The sequence below is a fragment of the Apodemus sylvaticus genome, chromosome 2 (genome assembly GCF_947179515.1).
Source record: "Apodemus sylvaticus chromosome 2, mApoSyl1.1, whole genome shotgun sequence".
Lineage (NCBI taxonomy): Eukaryota > Metazoa > Chordata > Mammalia > Rodentia > Muridae > Apodemus > Apodemus sylvaticus.
Window position 1 is genome coordinate 160,264,382 of NC_067473.1, and position 18,607 is coordinate 160,282,988.

At 48.4% G+C, this 18,607-nt stretch overlaps 1 protein-coding gene across 1 annotated transcript; it reads left to right on the forward strand.

The window, feature by feature from the left end:
- Positions 1 to 759: 759 nt before the first annotated feature.
- Positions 760 to 11,844, forward strand: C1r (complement C1r). The gene is made up of 11 exons (XM_052174813.1): positions 760 to 909; positions 1,672 to 1,897; positions 3,541 to 3,733; positions 4,625 to 4,771; positions 4,870 to 5,066; positions 5,393 to 5,540; positions 5,737 to 5,858; positions 7,933 to 8,011; positions 8,301 to 8,456; positions 10,402 to 10,476; positions 10,926 to 11,844. Coding segments are annotated over exons 1-11 (2,127 nt in total). The 5' UTR covers positions 760 to 907; the 3' UTR covers positions 11,708 to 11,844.
- Positions 11,845 to 18,607: the final 6,763 nt, after the last annotated feature.

Here is an 18,607-nt window from a genome sequence, read left to right on the forward strand (position 1 = left end):
TTTTTTAACAGGGCGCTGTGTCCTTGTGAGCAGTACGGCTGTCTCTGAGCCTGGTTTCCCTTCCAAGAGGATCGAGTCACTCTCCCTCTGGGCCACACCCTCTGCCTGAAGCGCTAAGTAACTGTATCCCTGAGGACAAGAGCTGACCAGATGTCCAGTTAAAGATGTTTCTTCCACTCTGTAGCTGCCCTGTCTTCAATATGATCTAAGTTCTCTGGCAGGGCACAGTTCAGGGATGGAGGCGGGGGCTCAAAGTCTTGCTTTAGGGTCCCAAGACATAGCAAAACTCCCACACCCACACCCGTAAACCCTGTCTTCCCACTCCGGTGCCCTCTGCAACCCTATTCTGTCACCTCACCCTGTGTGTTTAAACCCTAGCCGTTAACTCCTACGCTTCCAAGGAATAATGATTGCAAGAATGGGGCCAATAGAAAAGCACAGCCTTTGAGAGCCTCTGCAGCCTGCGATGCCTGTGGCGAGGACCCTCGAATCGAATCAAGTGCAACTAGCAGTCCCCGGGAAAGTCTCCCAGAACATGTTAATCCGATTTAGACACCACACACACACACACACACACACACACCCGCCCCCCAGGGTCTGGCCCTCCAAACCAAATGTTTTCCCGGTCCCTAAAAGTTCAGATCCCATCTCCTCAGCCATTCCCACTGAGACCACCAGATGGCGCCAGCAAGCAACGGGGATTTCAAAACTAAAACTAAACTGGAAACTCAGATTTTTTTGTTGTTTATGCAAATGGATCATTCTCTGCAACATTCCTCCGGGAATGGTCACCCCCTCTGCTGCCACAGTCCTTCCCGCCCCTGCATGCCCACTCCCTCCCTCAACTTCCAGTGCCTGAAGACTCTGTCAGGAGAGCTGAGGACCCCAAACAAACTGGCCTTGAGACATGTGAGTAAGGCTGATGATGGGTACAAAGGGAGGAGGGAGGAGCTGGGCACAGGAGGCAAACGTGCTCCCTTATTATTAAAAAAGAAGAAGGAAAGGAAAGGAAAGGAAAAGAAAGGAAAGGAAAGGAAAGGAAAGGAAAGGAAAGGAAAGGAAAGGAAAGGAACACAATACCGTTCTTCCTGCAGTTCCACCTCCAGGGCACACACTTCTCAGGGACACTTGTCAGCCCTCCTCCTAGGGTCCAGACCCTTAGACATGAGCTGTGCTAGCCTCTCCTTCCTTGACTCTAAGTTCCTAACAGGGTGACAGTGAGCGGAGGGGACTCTGAGTGAGGAGAGAATCCCCCCAACGTGTGTTTCTCAGATGCCATGAAGGCTTTCTCCCAGGAGCCTTTGCTGAAGCCTTGGGAGCCTTTGCAGGGCCATTGCTGGAGAACTTCACCCTCAGATAACTGGGGCCAAGCCAGTCCTGCTCCAGGAAGAAAAGGAGAGGAAAGAGAGGGGCAGAGGAGGCAGCTCGGGGGCTGGGGGTGGGGCGTGCGATGGAGCCCAGTGACCATGACCGCTGGACTGGGCACTGACCTAGGAGGGACACGGATGCAGCAACTGCAGAGGCTGCCGCTGCCCCCACTCACAGTACCTCGGGATGTCTAGGATAGGCGTGGGGGGAGAACCGGGCAGTTTCGTCATCCCATTCCTATCTTCGGCAAGGGTGCTGCATCCCCCCTCCAGCCCCACAAACGTTCCCCCCTCTCTTTGACAGGAGGCTCTTCGCCCTCCTGGCAACCCTGTTCTGTGGGGTGGAGGGCTCCATCTACCTCCGTCGGAAGCTCTATGGAGAGGTGACCTCCCCTCTGTATCCCAAGCCTTACCCCAGTGACTTTGAGACAACCACTGTGATCACTGTCCCCACGGGGTACAGGGTGAAGCTGGTCTTCCGACAGTTTGATGTCGAGCCTTCTGAAGGCTGTTTCTACGACTATGTCAAGGTAGGCGGCGGATGGGGGGAGGGGGACAAAGCTGGAAGTCCGTGCTCTGAATACCCTGCACCCCACCATTGTGCAGCTCTGTAGGAATGCTAGCCTTGGGTTTCTGGTGCCATAGAGGAGGTATTTGTGGACTTTTGAGGCCCTCAGTGAGACTCATGAGGAGGGGGGGGGGTTGTTCCAGGAGATTTCACTGTGTATTGGAGTTAGGAGATGGCTAACCATAAAACCTTAAGAAACAGCTGTGCCTCAGTTTCCCTGTATGGCAACCTACCTCATCAGAACTACATGAGGAAATGAGACATGTAAAGGTATCACATGTCCTTCAGGAAGGACAAGGACCTTAGTCACCCCTGGTCTGTGCCCTTCAAAGGGTTTCTTCCTTGACCTCATCTTTCTACGTCCAGTAAAAATAAAAAAGCAGGATCTGAGCAGAGCTTGTGCCCTTCCACAAGCTATCCCGGTCAGGCAACAGCCTGGAGGCTAAAACAACATGAAAACCACACCTTCCCAACAAATAGGACTTAACAAGTCTGCAGCATTGAGGGAGGGGTACATTCCGCAGCAAAGCTAGCGAGGAGAATGCCTTCTGCTTTGGAGAAATTAAAAAAGCCGTCAAGATACCAGGTGATGCTGGCCAGCGAGGAGGCTGCTGGGTACCATTTGTTCTATCATATTCCTTTGGGTCTATCAGGAGGCTGAGCTAAGTATGGATTTAAATACAATGAAATAGAAAGCAAAACAAAATAAATAAAAACCTGGGCATGGTAGCACAGTCCTGTGATCCCGGGTACTAGGGAGACTTAGAACATTCCGGACCAGCCTCGGCTATATACCACGTTCAAGGCATGCACAGGCTATCTAGCTAAACACTTTGTCAAAAACACCAAGGAGGAAGATGAGAAGAGGGGGAAGGAGAAGAGGAGGAGGACAATGACAGAGACTGATGGTGACCAAGCCAAGCTCTAGGAACAAAGGAACGGTAAAGGTGACTGGGGACCAGGATTCCTGGGGAAGTGGGGTATAGGAAGTAGTAGTAAAGAAATGAGATTGGAACCTTGCGATGGGGGCAGGGGGTCACAAAACAGGGAAGAGATGATATACCGGGCACACGATGACAGGTGAGGGCTTAGCCAGTGGTTGGGATGGAGGCAGAAGAACTGCACGTTCCATCACAGTCCAGAGCTGGCAAGGTGGCTCAGGGGGTGAGGGCCTTGCCTCCAAGCCTAGGAAACCTGAGTTCAAGCCCAAGGATGTCCAACGGGGGTAAAGATCTCATCCTCTGTACTTGACACGTATGCTCCTCAATAAACACACACACACACACACACAGATGATAGAGACAGACAGACAGACAGAGACATTAATAAATACCATCAAGGCTAACCTAGGCTACATAGTAAGATCCTGCCATAAGAAAACAAAATTAATAAAAGGCTGAGATGGACCGATCAGCATCACTTGGGGGTGTGCATAGCAGCCACATCTGACAGATCATGGTTCAGTCCGGGCAGGACTTCACGGCCTGCCACACGGGACCGGGAGGACTTCGCGGCCTGCCACACGGGACCAGGAGGACTTCACGGCCTGCCACACGGAACCAGGCTCCTTAGCAGGACTTCTCTCACGTGTCCTCCCTCCCACAGATCTCTGCTGATAAGAAAACTCTGGGGAGGTTCTGCGGGCAGCTGGATTCTCCCCAGGGCAACCCCCCAGGAAATAAGGAATTCATGTCCCAGGGGAACAAGATGCTGCTGACCTTTCACACAGACTTCTCCAACGAGGAGAACGGGACCATCATGTTCTACAAGGGCTTCCTGGCCTACTACCAGGCTGTGGGTGAGTGCTCCCCACGGCCAGCCCTCCCTCTGGCCTCAGCTACAGGAGTGGGGGGGGGGCAAGTCGAGACCTGTGGTAGTAATTTCTTAATCTAATAGGGGGTTTCTATTCTTTGATCATTCAGTTCCCGGATAAAAGATTTTTTATTTATTATAAGCCTTAATCAGCGCTAAAGCTGGGCAGATATCAACCCTGTATGCTATTATGTCTACTTCCCTGTCAGTAACCCCGAGTTATGACTTGCCGTGTTCCACCTGGGCTGCTCTTACTCAGAGTGGCCAGCCCTCGTGGTCAATTCTCACGATCGCTTACTCCTCTCCTCTCTCCTCTCTCCTCTCTACTTTCTCCCTTCCTTCATGGTCCTCCTTGGACCTCAAGCCCGGGAGTCAAAACTTTACCTACCTCTCTTCTGCCCAGCTATAGGTTGTCGGTATCTTTATTCAACCAATAGTTTTAAATTAAGGAGCAAGGTTACTCAGTATCACTTGGTGTGTGTGTGTGTGTGTGTGTGTGTGTGTGTGTGTGTGTGTGTATTCTCTTGTCCCTGAGGGCAACCAGATGTTGGAGATCAGTATTTAGCATTACAACACAAAGTAACAGACCAAATGTCAACAGAACCCAAAGAAGCCAGAAGCCTAGATTTCCTTATTTCTCTCCTCACGATGGAGTCTGACAATCTGAGCTCTGCTGCCACCAGACAGTTCCCAGAGAACTTTAGAGAGGCAAAGGGGCCTGAAGTGGACTTTGTCTCCAGGCTTCTGGTACAGGACTCTTTGAGAAAGAACCACACAAAAGTCTCCGGACAGAGGCCCGGATAGCACAACAGGAGCACATCTGACCCCGGAATTCTGTGGACAGGAACGTAACCCTTCCTTCTGGAATCCCTTCCAGACCTTGATGAATGTGCATCCGAGCCCAACTCACTGGAAGAGGGTTTGCAGCCCCAATGCCAACACCTGTGTCACAACTATGTTGGAGGCTACTTCTGTTCCTGCCGTCCTGGCTACGAGCTTCAGAAAGATGGGCAATCCTGCCAGGGTGAGGCAGAGTGGGGACTCGGGGTTGGCAAAGGCAGAGCAGAGGCTTGCTGGGCCAGCCGAGAAGCCCTAATGGTCCCTCTGCTTCTGTGTTTATAGCTGAGTGCAGCAGTGAGCTCTACACGGAGCCCTCGGGCTATGTCTCCAGCCTTGAATACCCTCAGCCCTATCCGCCCGATCTACGCTGCAACTACAGCATCCGGGTAGAGAGGGGCCTCACTGTGCACCTCAAGTTCCTGGATCCTTTTGAAATTGATGACCATCAGCAAGTACACTGCCCCTATGACCAGCTCCAGGTACAGCTATACTTTACACTTTCCCACTTACCACCCCCCCACCCCCCACCCCCCACCCCCCGCATGGCTCCCCGGGTCCCTGCTCCTTCCTGAGACCTCTGACACTTGAGTGGGACAGGGACACACTGCTGACCAACGTCATAGAGGTCTAGAATAGCTCCCCTACAACAGCCAGTGGGTCCTGGGGTTCCCTTCTCACCTGCAGCTAAAAACAAACACCAGGTAGGATTCCATCTCTGCTGTCACCCTTGGCCGCCCAAATGGACTTGTGTAAAAAATGGCCCCGTTGGAGAAATGACCACAATCTCCACCCCTCTTCCCATCAGATCTATGCCAACGGGAAGAATTTGGGTGAATTCTGTGGAAAGCAAAGGCCTCCAGACCTTGACACCAGCAGCAACGAAGTGGACCTGCTGTTCTTCACCGATGAGTCAGGGGACAGCAGAGGCTGGAAGCTGCACTACACCACTGAGAGTGAGAGGCTGGGGGTGGAGCGTGGCTTCCTGGGAAACTTGTGTGGAACATGCATGCATGAGACCTGGGTTCTGTCTCTAGCCCCCCTAAACTAAAATAAGATATCTAAGAGCCCCCCTTGCCTGCCAGGATTGAGAGGGAATGGGAGGGGGGACCATGACTCTGACAAGAGTGTGCCCTCTGACCTCACCAACAGTCATCAAGTGCCCCCAACCCAAGGCCCTGGATGAGTTCACCATCATCCAGGATCTGCAGCCTCAGTACCAGTTCCGGGATTACTTCATTGTCACCTGCAAACAAGGCTACCAGCTTATGGAGGTAAGAGGCCAGGGCTGGCGGGACAGATCCTCTGGGTGTCCCAGGAAGAAGAGATGGGCGGGTCTCAAATGGAGCCATGGAGGGTGGGGCTGGAAGGATCAATCTGTCTACTCTCAGATCTGAGTGAACATCAAAGGGACTGAAGTCCAAGGCCCACTCAGGCCACAGAGCAAGTTCATCTGGGGAGATCTCGTTTCAAAGTGAACGGTGAAAAAGAGGGCTGAAGATATAGCTCAGCAGTAGAGGGCTTGCCCAGGGTGCAGAAGGCCCTAGGTTCAAGGCCAGGTACTGTAAAGAAGAAAAAGAAAAAGGGTCTGCTTTATCTGCATACAGGAAACACTCAGAGGATTTTTCTAAGAACCTGATGTCTTAGCCAGGCAGTGGTGGCTTGTAACTTTAATCCTAGCTCTTAAGGACACAGAGGGAAGTGGAGGCAGGTGGGTCTCTGTGAGTTCAAGGCTAGCCTGGTCTACAGAGAGAGTTCTATAACACCCAGGGTTATACAGAAAAACCCTATCTCGGAAAAAAGGGGGAAAAAGAGAGGAAAGAGAAGAGAGAAGGGGGAGGGAGGGAGGAGAAAGAAGAGGAAGAGGAAGAAGAGGAAGAGGAACAAGATGAAGAAGCTGGGTGGCCTTTAATCCCAGCACTTGGGAGGCAGAGGCAGGAGGATTTCTGAGTTCAAGGCTAGCCTGGACTGCAGAGTGAGTTCCAGGACAGCCAGGGCTACACAGAGAAACCCTGTCTCAGAAAAAAAAAAAAAAAAAGAGGAAGAGGAAGAAGAAGGAGGAGGAGGAGGAGGAGGAGGAGGAGGAGGAGGAGGAGGAGAAGGAGAAGGAGGAGAAGAAGAAGAAGAAGAAGAAGGAGAAGAAGAAGGAGAAGGAGAAGGAGAAGGAGAAGGAGAAGGAGAAGAAGAAGAAGAAGAAGAAGAAGAAGAAGAAGAAGAAGAAGAAGAAGAAGAAGAAGAAGAAGAAGAAGAAGAAGAAGAAGAAGATGATGATGATGTGAAGTTGTTGTCCAAACACTACTGGACCACTTTAATTACACACTGTTGTAGTGAAAACGGAAGTGAGGACAGAGCTGTCTTAGCATGTTGAGCATCACACGGTGGCTTCTTATAGCAGGTACAAGCAGGTACAAATACCCAACCCTCCCCGCTCCTTGACACGTGTTGGTTGTCTCACCACAGCCCCGCTGCCCTGTATCTAGCTTTGTCGCAGGCTGACAACGATGTATAGTTGAGTAGATAGGAGAGAAGGAATGGTTGGCTGGTAGGTTGATGACAGTCAGTCTCACTGTGTAGCCCAGGCTAGATTTAAACTCTATCCTCCTGCCTCTACCTCCCGAGTGCTGGGATTACAAGTCCCCGTAAGACCCATCTGATTCTTGCTCTTAATAAGTTATTCATAACCAGATGCAGTGACACCTATACCTGTAACATAAACTCATGAGAAAACTCATGCAAGAAAACCATGAATTTGAGCCAGCCTGGGCGACATAGCTAGTTCTAGGACAGCCTAGGCTATATAACAAGGTCCTATCTCAAAAAAAAATCATATTTTCCAATATTATGAAGTGAGCGGCACTTTTGACCTTCTGTCAGCTGTCCACTCCCCTGCCGTGCTCCCATGTTGAACACCTATGAGAGGGACCAGGAAACACTAGTAGTTTAGGGAAAGCCCTGGACTTTAAGAAAACTTCAGTGCGGGAGGGAGTGTGATGGAGACCTGGGCTGGTAGACGGTTTCAGGAAGAAGCTTGAGTCTGTTCTAGAAAATGGTCTTTGTTTTGATACAAAAGTACAATCCTGACTTGTGTTTATTACACCTTGGGAGGGCGGGGGCCAATTAACCTTGCTGTGACTTTCTGCTTTGGAGCTCAGCATCCCATCTGCATCCCTGAGCTGAGAACAGCAACGAGGGAGAACGGGGAGGAGGGAGGAAGAGGAGGCATACCTATCTGCCAGGGAGCCGAGGTCTAAGAGACAGACACGGCTGCGGTCACATTCCCACACTCGGTGTGCGGCACGGAAGTGGGGGACCCGTGGCTGACGGCATGTCTAACTTCTGCTTACACAGGGAAATCAGGCGCTGCTCTCCTTCACAGCTGTTTGCCGGCATGACGGCACATGGCATCGGGCCATGCCCAGGTGCAAGAGTAAGTCACACACTGGACCTCGGTCATCCCTTAGACGTGAGACTTGAGCTGGGAGGGGAACAACCCCTCATCTCTGAGGGTTCCGCTTCTTGGCTTGGAGTCCACAGCCCATCTCGGAAGCTGTTTAGGCTTCATCTCGGGCCTGATGGGCGGGGCCAGAACTGAATTCCACCCCATCTCTCGCAAGTGTGCACCCTACTTCTCTGTGACTCTCCGAGACCCCTCATTGCCCTGACTGAAGTCTGCACAGGTGCCCTCCACTTCCTCACAGCCCTGTGTTCTCTCTAAGTCAAGGACTGTGGGCAGCCACGAAGCCTGTCTAATGGGAACTTCCGCTACCTCACCACAAAAGACATGAACACCTATGAAGCCCGTGTCCAGTATTACTGCCATGAACCCTATTACAAGATGATGACCAGAGCTGGCAGCAGCGAGTCTGCACGAGGTAGGCACTGGACGCCCATCACGGTCCTTATTCCTCTTTCAGCTCTGAGGGACACCTGATATTTCTTCAATAGAGTCCTGGGTACCTGCTGAAGGATTCTACATTACAATGCCAAATTTTTTTTAATCTAGTAGTTTGAAGAAAAGAGCCCCAAGTTAATGGAAGGCAAAGACTTGAATCTCATAAGCCACCTCTCACCACTACAGCCATTACCAACTCTTCCACTACCAGTAACAATGCACTAACCACCGACAGCACCCATACCAGCACAATACCACCATAGCCACCACTGACACACTACCAATACCACCATCATCACTTCCAACACCAACAATTGCCACCACCATACCAACACCAGCACCAGCAAAGCCTTAGGCAACACCAACATCACCACCATACTGACACTGCAACCACCATTACCAACATCACAATCTCCAGTGTACATTATTGTCGCCAACACCACCATCTTCATTACCAAAATCAGTATCACCATCACCATTACCAAAATCAGTATCACCATCACCACCATCTCAGTTACCATTGCCACAGCAACACTGTATCCACCTTATCCACTCATTAGCGATACCAATAAAACTGTTACCCCCCCCCCCCCATTCTACCATCACTAAGAACACTGCACCACCATCACCACCACCACACGTACGGTGACATTCCCCCTCCATGCTCCCTCTCTCAGGCTGCCATGTTGTGATCCTTCGCATTCAGGTTCACTTAATGATTCTCAAACTCATCCATGGCTTGGTTGGTTGGTTGGTTGGTTGGTTGGTTGGTTGGTTTATTGTAGTCATGGAGACTGAACCGGGGGACATGGCTTTCTCAAGAATTCAAATCATGCACTCTTACCATTGAGCTACAGTCCCAGCATGCCCCACTGGTATCTTTAATGTTCTCCTCTTCCTCCTTCGCCCTCCTCTCTCTCTTTCTCTGTCTCTCTCACTGTCTCTCTGTGTCTGTGTCTGTGTCTGTCTCTCTCTCTCTCTCTCTCTCTCTCTCTTTCTCCAAACTCTCTTTGTGGCCAAGGATGAGTTTAAACACCTAATCTTCTTACCTCTGTATCGTAAGGATTAACAGGTACATGCCACCACATCTAACTAAAATTTCTCTTTAAATTAAAAAAAAATCAAGACTGAGGACATTGCTGAGTGGTAATGCACTTGCCTATCACGTGAGCGACCCTGAGGTTATACATTCATCACTGGAAAGAAGGAAGGAAGGACGGACAGAAGAAAGGAAGGAAGGAAGGACGGAAGGAAGGAAGGAAAGAAGGAAGGAAGGAAAGAAGGAAGGAAGGAAGGAAGAGCTTAATTTTAATTTCCTCATTTTAAAAATGAAGATAATACATGCTTGAAAGCGTCACCATATTTAAATGAGATAATAGAGATGAAATACTCCGTAACCAACAGAGCAGAGTGTCAGCAATCGGAAGATGTAGCTATTGCTGGGTGTGGCTCTGCACCCCTGGCATACCAGCATTTGGGTGGCTACAGCTGAGGATGGAGAATTCAGAGCCAGCTTGAGCTACATAGCAAATTTAAGGTCAGCCTGTTCTTAACAATAAATCCTGGAAAGAGATATACAGGAAGGAAGACATGGCATTATTGTCTGTAATCCTGCTACCAAGATACAGTCACTGGTAAACTCAGATGGCTTCCTTCCAGGGTCTCTACTTTTACACGTGTGCATCATCTCAAATATATATAGCTAAGTGTTCTGATTTTTTTCATTCAACGATAAGACAAAATATGTGTATGGAGTCTCTTAACATTTTTATATATCCGTTTGGATTTGAACCAGTTCATGTTGATCCCTGACTGTGATGGCTCCTTTCTCCAATTGCGTATGTAACACCCTCCGTGTCCAATGGCCTCTGCCACCTGCTTTTCTGGCCCACCATCTCCAGCCTTGACACCCTTTTTATCCGCAGGGATATATACCTGCACAGCCCAAGGCATTTGGAAGAACGAAGAGGAAGGAGAGAAAATGCCCCGGTGTCTGCCAGGTAAAGGGTGGATGACTCAGAAGTCGGTTGCAGTATCGTGGGAAAGAGCATGGGACAGAGACAGATCAAGTGAGGAGATGCCTTAGCTCCAAGAGAAACAGCGGGGAGGAGTAAGGAAAAAGGAGCGAGAGTGAGCGAGTGTCCCAGGAGAAAAGAGAGAGGAACAGAACATCTAAACAAGTCCCGATGGTCTAGAGCTCACGCAGACAAGGAATCGGAGAGTAAAGTCGAGAGAAATTCCCGGGAGGAATTAGTAAGAACAAGGAGGGTTAGCCAAGAATGGGGCCGGAGAATGGACAGTGGGAACAGATAAAGAGACAGAGAAGTACAGGGAGATGGAGGGAGAGGGAGGAGAGGAGAGTCAAGAGCAGAAGGGGGCGGGGCTGAGCAAAAGAGAGAAGAAGGGGCGGGGCCTGCGGCTGACCGGTTCTTGGCTTGCCTGTCTGCAGTATGTGGGAAGCCTGACCACCCTGTGACAGAGAAGCAGCGCATCATCGGAGGGCAGAAAGCCAATCCCGGCAACTTCCCCTGGCAGGCTTTCACCTACATCCACGGGCGAGGGGGCGGGGCCCTGCTTGGGGACCGCTGGATCCTCACAGCAGCGCACACCATCTACCCCAAGGAACACAACAAAGGAACCGACGACCTCACCAACGACAGAATACATGTTTTCCTGGGTCACACAAACGTGGAACAGATCGAAGAACTGGGGCATCACCCAGTCCGTAGGGTCATCATACACCCAGACTACCGTCAAGATGAACCTAACAATTTTGAAGGAGATATTGCTCTACTGGAGCTGGAAAATAGTGTCACATTGGGCCCCGACCTCCTCCCCATCTGTCTCCCAGACAATGAGACTTTCTATGACAAAGGCCTCATGGGTTATGTCAGCGGCTTCGGGATAACAGAAGATAAGATAGCTTACGATCTCAGGTTTGTCCGACTCCCTGTAGCAGATCGAGAGGCATGTCAGAGATGGCTCCGGAGGAAAAAAAGTAATGATGTATTTTCTCAAAATATGTTCTGTTCTGGGGACCCAACTCTAAAGCAGGATGCTTGCCAGGGAGACAGTGGAAGTGTTTTTTCAGTCAGGGACCGCAATCGTGATATCTGGGTGGCTGCAGGCATTGTCTCCTGGGGCATTGGGTGTGGTGAGGGATACGGCTTCTACACCAAGTTACTGAATTATATTGACTGGATCAAGAAAGAGATGGGAGACGAAAACTAAACCCAGCGTTCCCTAGGTCAGAATACCATGGTGTAGTGTGTATAAAAAAAATTGTTGATAACCACTATGATTCTCGTATTAAAATCACAGATGCAAACAGTGTATAGAATAAATTCTCTTTTCTATAATCCCATCAACATTCTGGTGTTTTGTTGTGTTTTCAACATAGTTTGACTACATGGCCCAGGGAGCCTGCTTGAGGCTCAGGGTTAAGCTAGCAATGGGTTGGGAGACTGTTCCCCAGTTAGGAGTGTGGACTGTTGGGTGGGCAGTGGTGGCACATGCCTTTGATCCCAGCACTCAAGAGACAGAGAGGCAGGTGGGTCTCTGAGTTTGAGGCCAGCCTCACTGGTCTACAGAGTGAGTTCCAGGACAGCTACAACTACACAGAAAACCTTTCTCTTGAAAAAGCAAACTGATTAATTAATTTATTACATATATACAGTAACAGTTTTACTGACTTCTATCATGATTGGTTTCCAACATAACAGAATATGTAATCAATGCACATATACACAATTAAAATACCATTCTATATTTTGTCTTGATTGCACAATATGAAGAAAGCCATAGTGTTTCTCTTTAACAACCTTTTATTTTAAGGTTCTAAACTGTTTATTGACTGCTCGTGGTAGAAAATGGATTCATACCTACTTCTCGGGGTCTAATCCAAAGTTAAATAAATACCTTTTTCAGGGAGGAATGTCTGGGAAGGGCAGTTTATTGGCTAAGCCTTCAGGGCCTCTGGGAACCTCATTAGCGTGGAGAACTCTGTTCTGGGTGTCCCTGACAACTGGTCATGTTTCCTTGGGACTGTGGCACATGTTCCAGACCAGGAGTCTGTCAGGGCGTCATCTAAGTCTCAGGTGTGTGCTCACTTAACGCTTTTAAAACACCTCACCTTCTTATCATCAAATCTTCTTTAAGGGAGGAATTTGTGTCTCTACGTTCAGTCACTAATCATTTGAGACAAGTTCTTACTGTTAGGACCTAGGTAAAATATTAAGGCCTAGGTAAAATGTTAAGGCTTAGGTAACTGTTACCTGGCCAGCCTGCCATTATAAGGAAACTTTCTCATATGCGTCTGCTGTTACTAAGAAACTTTCTAATGCCAAGATTGATTACATATTCTGTTATGTTCTGTGCCCTTGGAAACCAATCACAATAGAAGTCAGTAAAACTTGTTTTGGATAGTTACCCACAATAAGTCGGACACGAACCAACCACCCAACAGCACTTCCTGCACCTATGTATAAGCTTTTATGGTATAAGCTGCCCCCGGGATGGGTATAATAAAGACACTTGTGCTGATATAAGAAACTATTTGGAATAAGACTTTCATTTTGAGTTGTGGTTGAGTAAAGTTTAAGTTCCCAAGACCTCCCTGGAAACTGGCATCCTACTTGGCAGAGAGAGACATGTATGTGGGTAACTGACATCCTGGTTGGCAAGTTAAGACATGAATATTAGGGGCTGGAGAGATGGCTTAGTGGTTAAGAGCATTGACTGTTCTTACAAAGGTCCTGAGTTCAAATCCCAGCAACCACATGATGGCTTACAACCATCTATAATGAGATCCGACACACTCTTCTGGAGTGTCTGAAGACAGCTACAGTGTACTTATAATAAATAAATAAATCTTAAAAAAAAAAGACATGAATATTAGACAAGGCAAGTCCCCTGCCACAGTTGAATATCCCAACCAATGGGAGCAGGATAAGTGTACAACAGAGACATGTTTCTAAGGAAATCCCCTGTCCCTAGATCCTGATTGGTGAACTACCTGCACACAGATGTTTGTGGGTTTGGGGCTTAAAAACCCTGTAGGATCTTAACTCAGAGTCAAACCCTATAGGATCTTAACTTAATTCAGTTCCTGAATCTGGATCATGGCCCTGGTCGACCAGTCCTGGGGCGGGTGCTCAGTAACTACCCCTGTGTGACTGAGATCAGAGCTCATGTATTTTGTGAGGCAACTCCTGGACTCCAACACTTGCTATGTCCAGGCTGATCTCAAATTCATGCTCCAAGAAGTTCTTCCTCCTCAGCATTTGAGAGCTGAGACTGCAGCTATGTGTCACCATGACCAGGATACCAACAATATTTTTTTGAGGGGGGAGTATGCTTTCTTTTAAATTTTTAGTTTTATTTAACACATATGGGTGTTTTGCCTGCATGTATGTCTGTGTACTATGTTCATGCAGTTCCCACAAGAAACCAGAAAAGGACACTGGATCCTGTGAGACTGGAGTTACACATGATTGTGAGCTACGTAGGTGCTGGGAAGCAGCCCTGGTTCTCTGCAGAAGGAGCCAGTGCTCCTAACCACTGAACCACCTCTCCAGCCCAGGCTTGGCTTGGTGTTAAGGTGATGGTTTCATGTATTTTGTTATGATGATGGAAACCCATGACTCACCGGACGCTGGGCCTGTCTGTAATGCTAGCCTTCAGGAAGCAGAGGCAGGAGAGGCACAAATTCAAGGTCGTTCCTGGCTCTATAGCTAGTTCAAGGCCAGCCCAAGCCACATAAAGCCTGTTTCTAGGAGGAAACAAGAGGGGAAAGTTCTGAAGAGAGGCTCTAGAGAAGAGCTGGAGAGAGGGCTCAGTATATAAAAGCTCTTGATACTCTTGCCTAGGACTTGGGTTCAGTTCTCAGCACCCATAGAAAACTCACAACCTCTCTAAGTCCAACTCCAGAGGATCCGAGGCTTTATTCTTGCCTCTGTAGGCACCAGGCATGCATGTGGTGCACAGACACGCACACTCAGACAGCCATGCACATAAAACAAAAATAAATAAATCTTTTTCGGGGCTGGAGAGGTGGCTCAGTGGGTAAGAGCACCGACTGCTCTTCTCAAGGTCATGAGTTCAAATCCCAGCACCCACATGGTGGCTCACAACCATCCACAAAGAGATGTGATTCTATCTTCTGGTGACTGACGACAGCTGCAGTGTACTTACATATAACAAATAAAAATAAATCTTAAAAAATAAATAAATAAATCTTTTTCAAAAAAATAATTGTAAAAAGGACAGTATACAGGTGGCTTTGGACAAAGTTACATTTTCTTTTTTACATTTTATTTATTTATTTATTTTCTGTGTGTGTGTGTGTATGTGTGTGTGTGTGTGTTCATTCACCGTGGCACGTGTGTAGAAGTCAAAGGACAGCTTTCAGGAGTCAGCTCTATGCTTCCGTTGTGTAGCGGTCAGGATTCAAATCCAGGTCTGCGGGCATGACGGCACGTCGTGCTTTTTACCTACTGAGCTATCTCGCTGGCCCAAAATATTTTTCCTTTTATCTTCTTGGTTTGCATACAGACTAAACTACTTAAATTATTTCATAAGAAGGAAGACATTTTTAAGCCATTTTTAAAACTTTTCTAATTATTGTTTTATGGGCATGGGTGTTTTGGCTCTGTCTGTCTGTCTGTCTGTCTGACTGTCTCTGTGTGCCTGATGCCCAAGGAAGCCAGAAAAGAGCATTGGATCCCTGAGTCTGGACTCGAAAGTGATTGTGAGCCGCCGTGTGTGCTGGGAAACAAACCCGGGTCGTCTGTAAAAGCAGCCAGTGCTCTCCACCACTGAGCCGTTTCTCCAGCCCCTAAGCCATTGTTCATGCTTGCTTGTTTGGTTGGTTTGGTTTTTTGAGACACTGTCTCCATCTGTAGCCTTGGTTGGCCTAGAACTCATTATAGAGATCTGCCTGCCTCTGCTTCCCAAATGCTGAGATTAAAAGAACCTGGAGCTGACAGAGGGAAAATGCTCAGTGCTGGCAGGGCCCAGAGCAGCCCCATCTCTGCACCATGCACCCCAGGAGCCCCCTTTCAGTTGGCTAAGGACTTGCTGAGGGGCAGAAGGGCACTTTTTATAGATATAGTCTGTGTGGGGGTGTGGGGGTGTTGTGTGTGTGAGAGAGAGAATGTGTGTCCCGGGGAGTGTGTCTGTGCCATGGCACAGGTGTGGTAGACAGAGAACAATTTACAGGAGTAAATGATCTTCTACATCCTGAGGATTGAACTCATGTCTTCAGATCATCTGGCCACATCTAACTCACTCTCTCTCTCTCTCTCTCTCTCTCTCTCTCAGTCCTTTGTTTAGTGTTTATTTTGAGATATGGTCCCACTAAGTTGCTGGGCTGAATTTGAACTTATGCTGTAGCCAAGGCTGGCCTTGAATTTAGGATCCTTCTACCCCAGCCTCCTGAGCGTCTGGGGTGATAGGCCTGTAGCACCACCCTTGCCAGTAAGGAGGGAATTTCCTTACAGGCACCTGAGCTCATGGGCAAGAGCTAAAAGCCAAGCTCACTAGAGATTCTCACTGGACATGTGTCAACATTTTCTATAAACCTGTCAGTCTTAAAGCCGGATGTGATGACACACAGCTAAGCCCAGCACCTGGGAGACAGACGTAAGAGGACCAGAAGCTCACATCCTTATCTAAACAGGAAGATGGAGGCCATCCTGGACTACAGGAGACCCTGTCTCAAACAAAAAGGTATTACAGTTTTAGCTCATTTTTCATTTTTTGCTATTATCTCAAATATCAAAAGAAGGAAATGCTCTATCACAGGTCACGCTTCTCAGGGGGTTTCTTTTTTTTTAATATGGAGTAGAATTCAGTGTTTTTTATATTTTATTTTTATTTATGTTATGCCTATGAATATTTTGTCTGCCTGTATATGTCTATGCATCATGTGCGCCTGAGGAGGACAGAAGAGGTAGTCAGATCCCCTGGGTCAGGAGTTACAGACAATTGTGAGTTGCCGTGCGGGTGCTCGGAATTGAACCCCGTGAAAGCGCAGGCAGCACTCTTACCTGCTGAGCCATCTCCCCAGCCTGTTGCTCCAGGGTTGTTGTTGTTGATGATGATGATGCGATGCTGACATTGTTTGTTTGCTGTGTTGTGTTTTGTTTTGCTTTGTGAGACAGGGTTTAGAGTCCAATTCTGTAGCCCAAACTGGCTTTGAACTCCCTCTGTAAGCCTGCCTGGATTTGCGTGCAAAATCCTCCTGCTTCAGCTCCCTAAGCAGTGGTGTTAACAGGTCCTGGGGGCCCAGCAGGCCTGTTTCCCATTCTGGTTACCAGGGATGTGTGTGCCCTGCAGCCTAAGTGAACTTTCGTACTGAACTATTTATCTTTGTGCAAGAGCAGAGTCCTTTCTTGATAAGCTCCAAACACACTCTTGTTCCCTCTGGCAAAGCTGCCCTGAAAGCCACCAGTCACAGCTGCCCTGAAAGCCACCTCTCACAGCAGACAGGCCAGAGCCCCTCCCCCAGCCCAGAGCCCCGCCCCCAGTCCAGAGCCCCGCCCCCAGCCCAGAGCCCCGCCCCCAGCCCAGAGCCCCGCTCCCAACCCCAGATTCTTATTCTGGTTTTTGGTTTATGCTTTTGTGGTGCTAGGGATTGAACTCAGAGCCTTGTGCATGCTAGATGAGCACTGTACCGCTGAGCTAAGCCTCCATCTCTATTATTATTTTAAATTGTGTGTGTGTGTGCGTGTATGTGTGTCTGCTTCCATGAATGTGCACACCATAGCTCACATGTGGAAGTCAGACGACAACTTCTGGGAACTGGTCCTCTTCCCCACTGTGGGGATGGGGATCAAACCCAGGTAGCCAGGCTTGGCAGCAAGCATCTTCGCCCACCTAGCCATCTCACAGATTCTCCCTTTTTGAAAAAAAAATGTATTTTTACTTCTATTTTGTTTTGAGACGGGGTCTAACTGCAGCTCTGACTGGCCTGGAATTTGCTATGTGAATCAGGCTGGCCTCAAACTCCCAGAGATCCAAATGCCTCTGCCTCCCTAAGTGCTGGGATATAAGGTGGGCACTACCACACCCAGCTCCTCCCCCTGCCCCATTTATTATTATTATTTGTGTATATATGTGTGTGTGTGTGTATGTTTATATGTTCGTGTGTATGTGTGTGTATGAAGTTGCGTGTCTCAAATTGTTCACACACACACACACAAGGCGCACTGTGTGTGGTAGTCAGAGTGTGCCTTTGAGAAGTCGGTTCTTTCCTTCCACAGATTTGGGGGTGGGACTTGTGATTTGTCAAGCTTACACTCTCCGGCCCTGGACTCTTGTCCTCCATCCTCAACTCTCATGCAAACAGGAGATGGATCTCCTGTTTTCAGCTTCTAAAAGGCTATATTTCTGCTGGGGTTCGTAGCTCAGTACGCAATGTCTGCTTGGTATTCATGAAGCCTTTGCGCTCAGTCCTCAACGCAAATAAACCAGGTGCACACCAATAATCCCAGCACTCAGAAAGTGGAGGCAGGAAGATCAGAAGTTCAAGGTCCTCCTTTGCTACATAGCTCGTTTGAGGCCAGCCTGGGCTACGGAGAGGGTTCTCAGCCTATGGGTCTCAACCATCAGAAGACAGTACTTCTGACGGTCTTAGCAAATGAGACACCACTCAGTAGCAAAATTACAGTTATGAAGTAGCAAAAAAAAAGAAGTTTATGACTAGAGGTTCCTAAGACCACTGGAAATATATGACCCATAGGTTGAGAACCACTGCTCTATTATTTAAAAAAAAAATTTAAAAGGCTGTGTTTCAGGGCTATAACATATATATCTCAGTATCTATCTCAGTGGTAGAATACTTGCTTAGCATGTGTGAGGCCTTTGGATCCCATACTCAGCATAGTCAGTAAACACACATGTACATACTAGATATGTGGGCATAGACCTGTGATCCCAGCACTTAGGGAGACTGAGACAAGGAAACAGTAAATTCCAGCCACAGCATGAGTTACAAGCCAGTGCAGACTACAGAGTGAGAGATCTTGTCACACACAAAATGTCTTTATCCTAAGGTCCTTTGGTATTCGTGGGGAGGAGATTTCTGTTTCCTTTTGATATTTTGTTTCCTGATTTCTTCCCTAAAGTCAA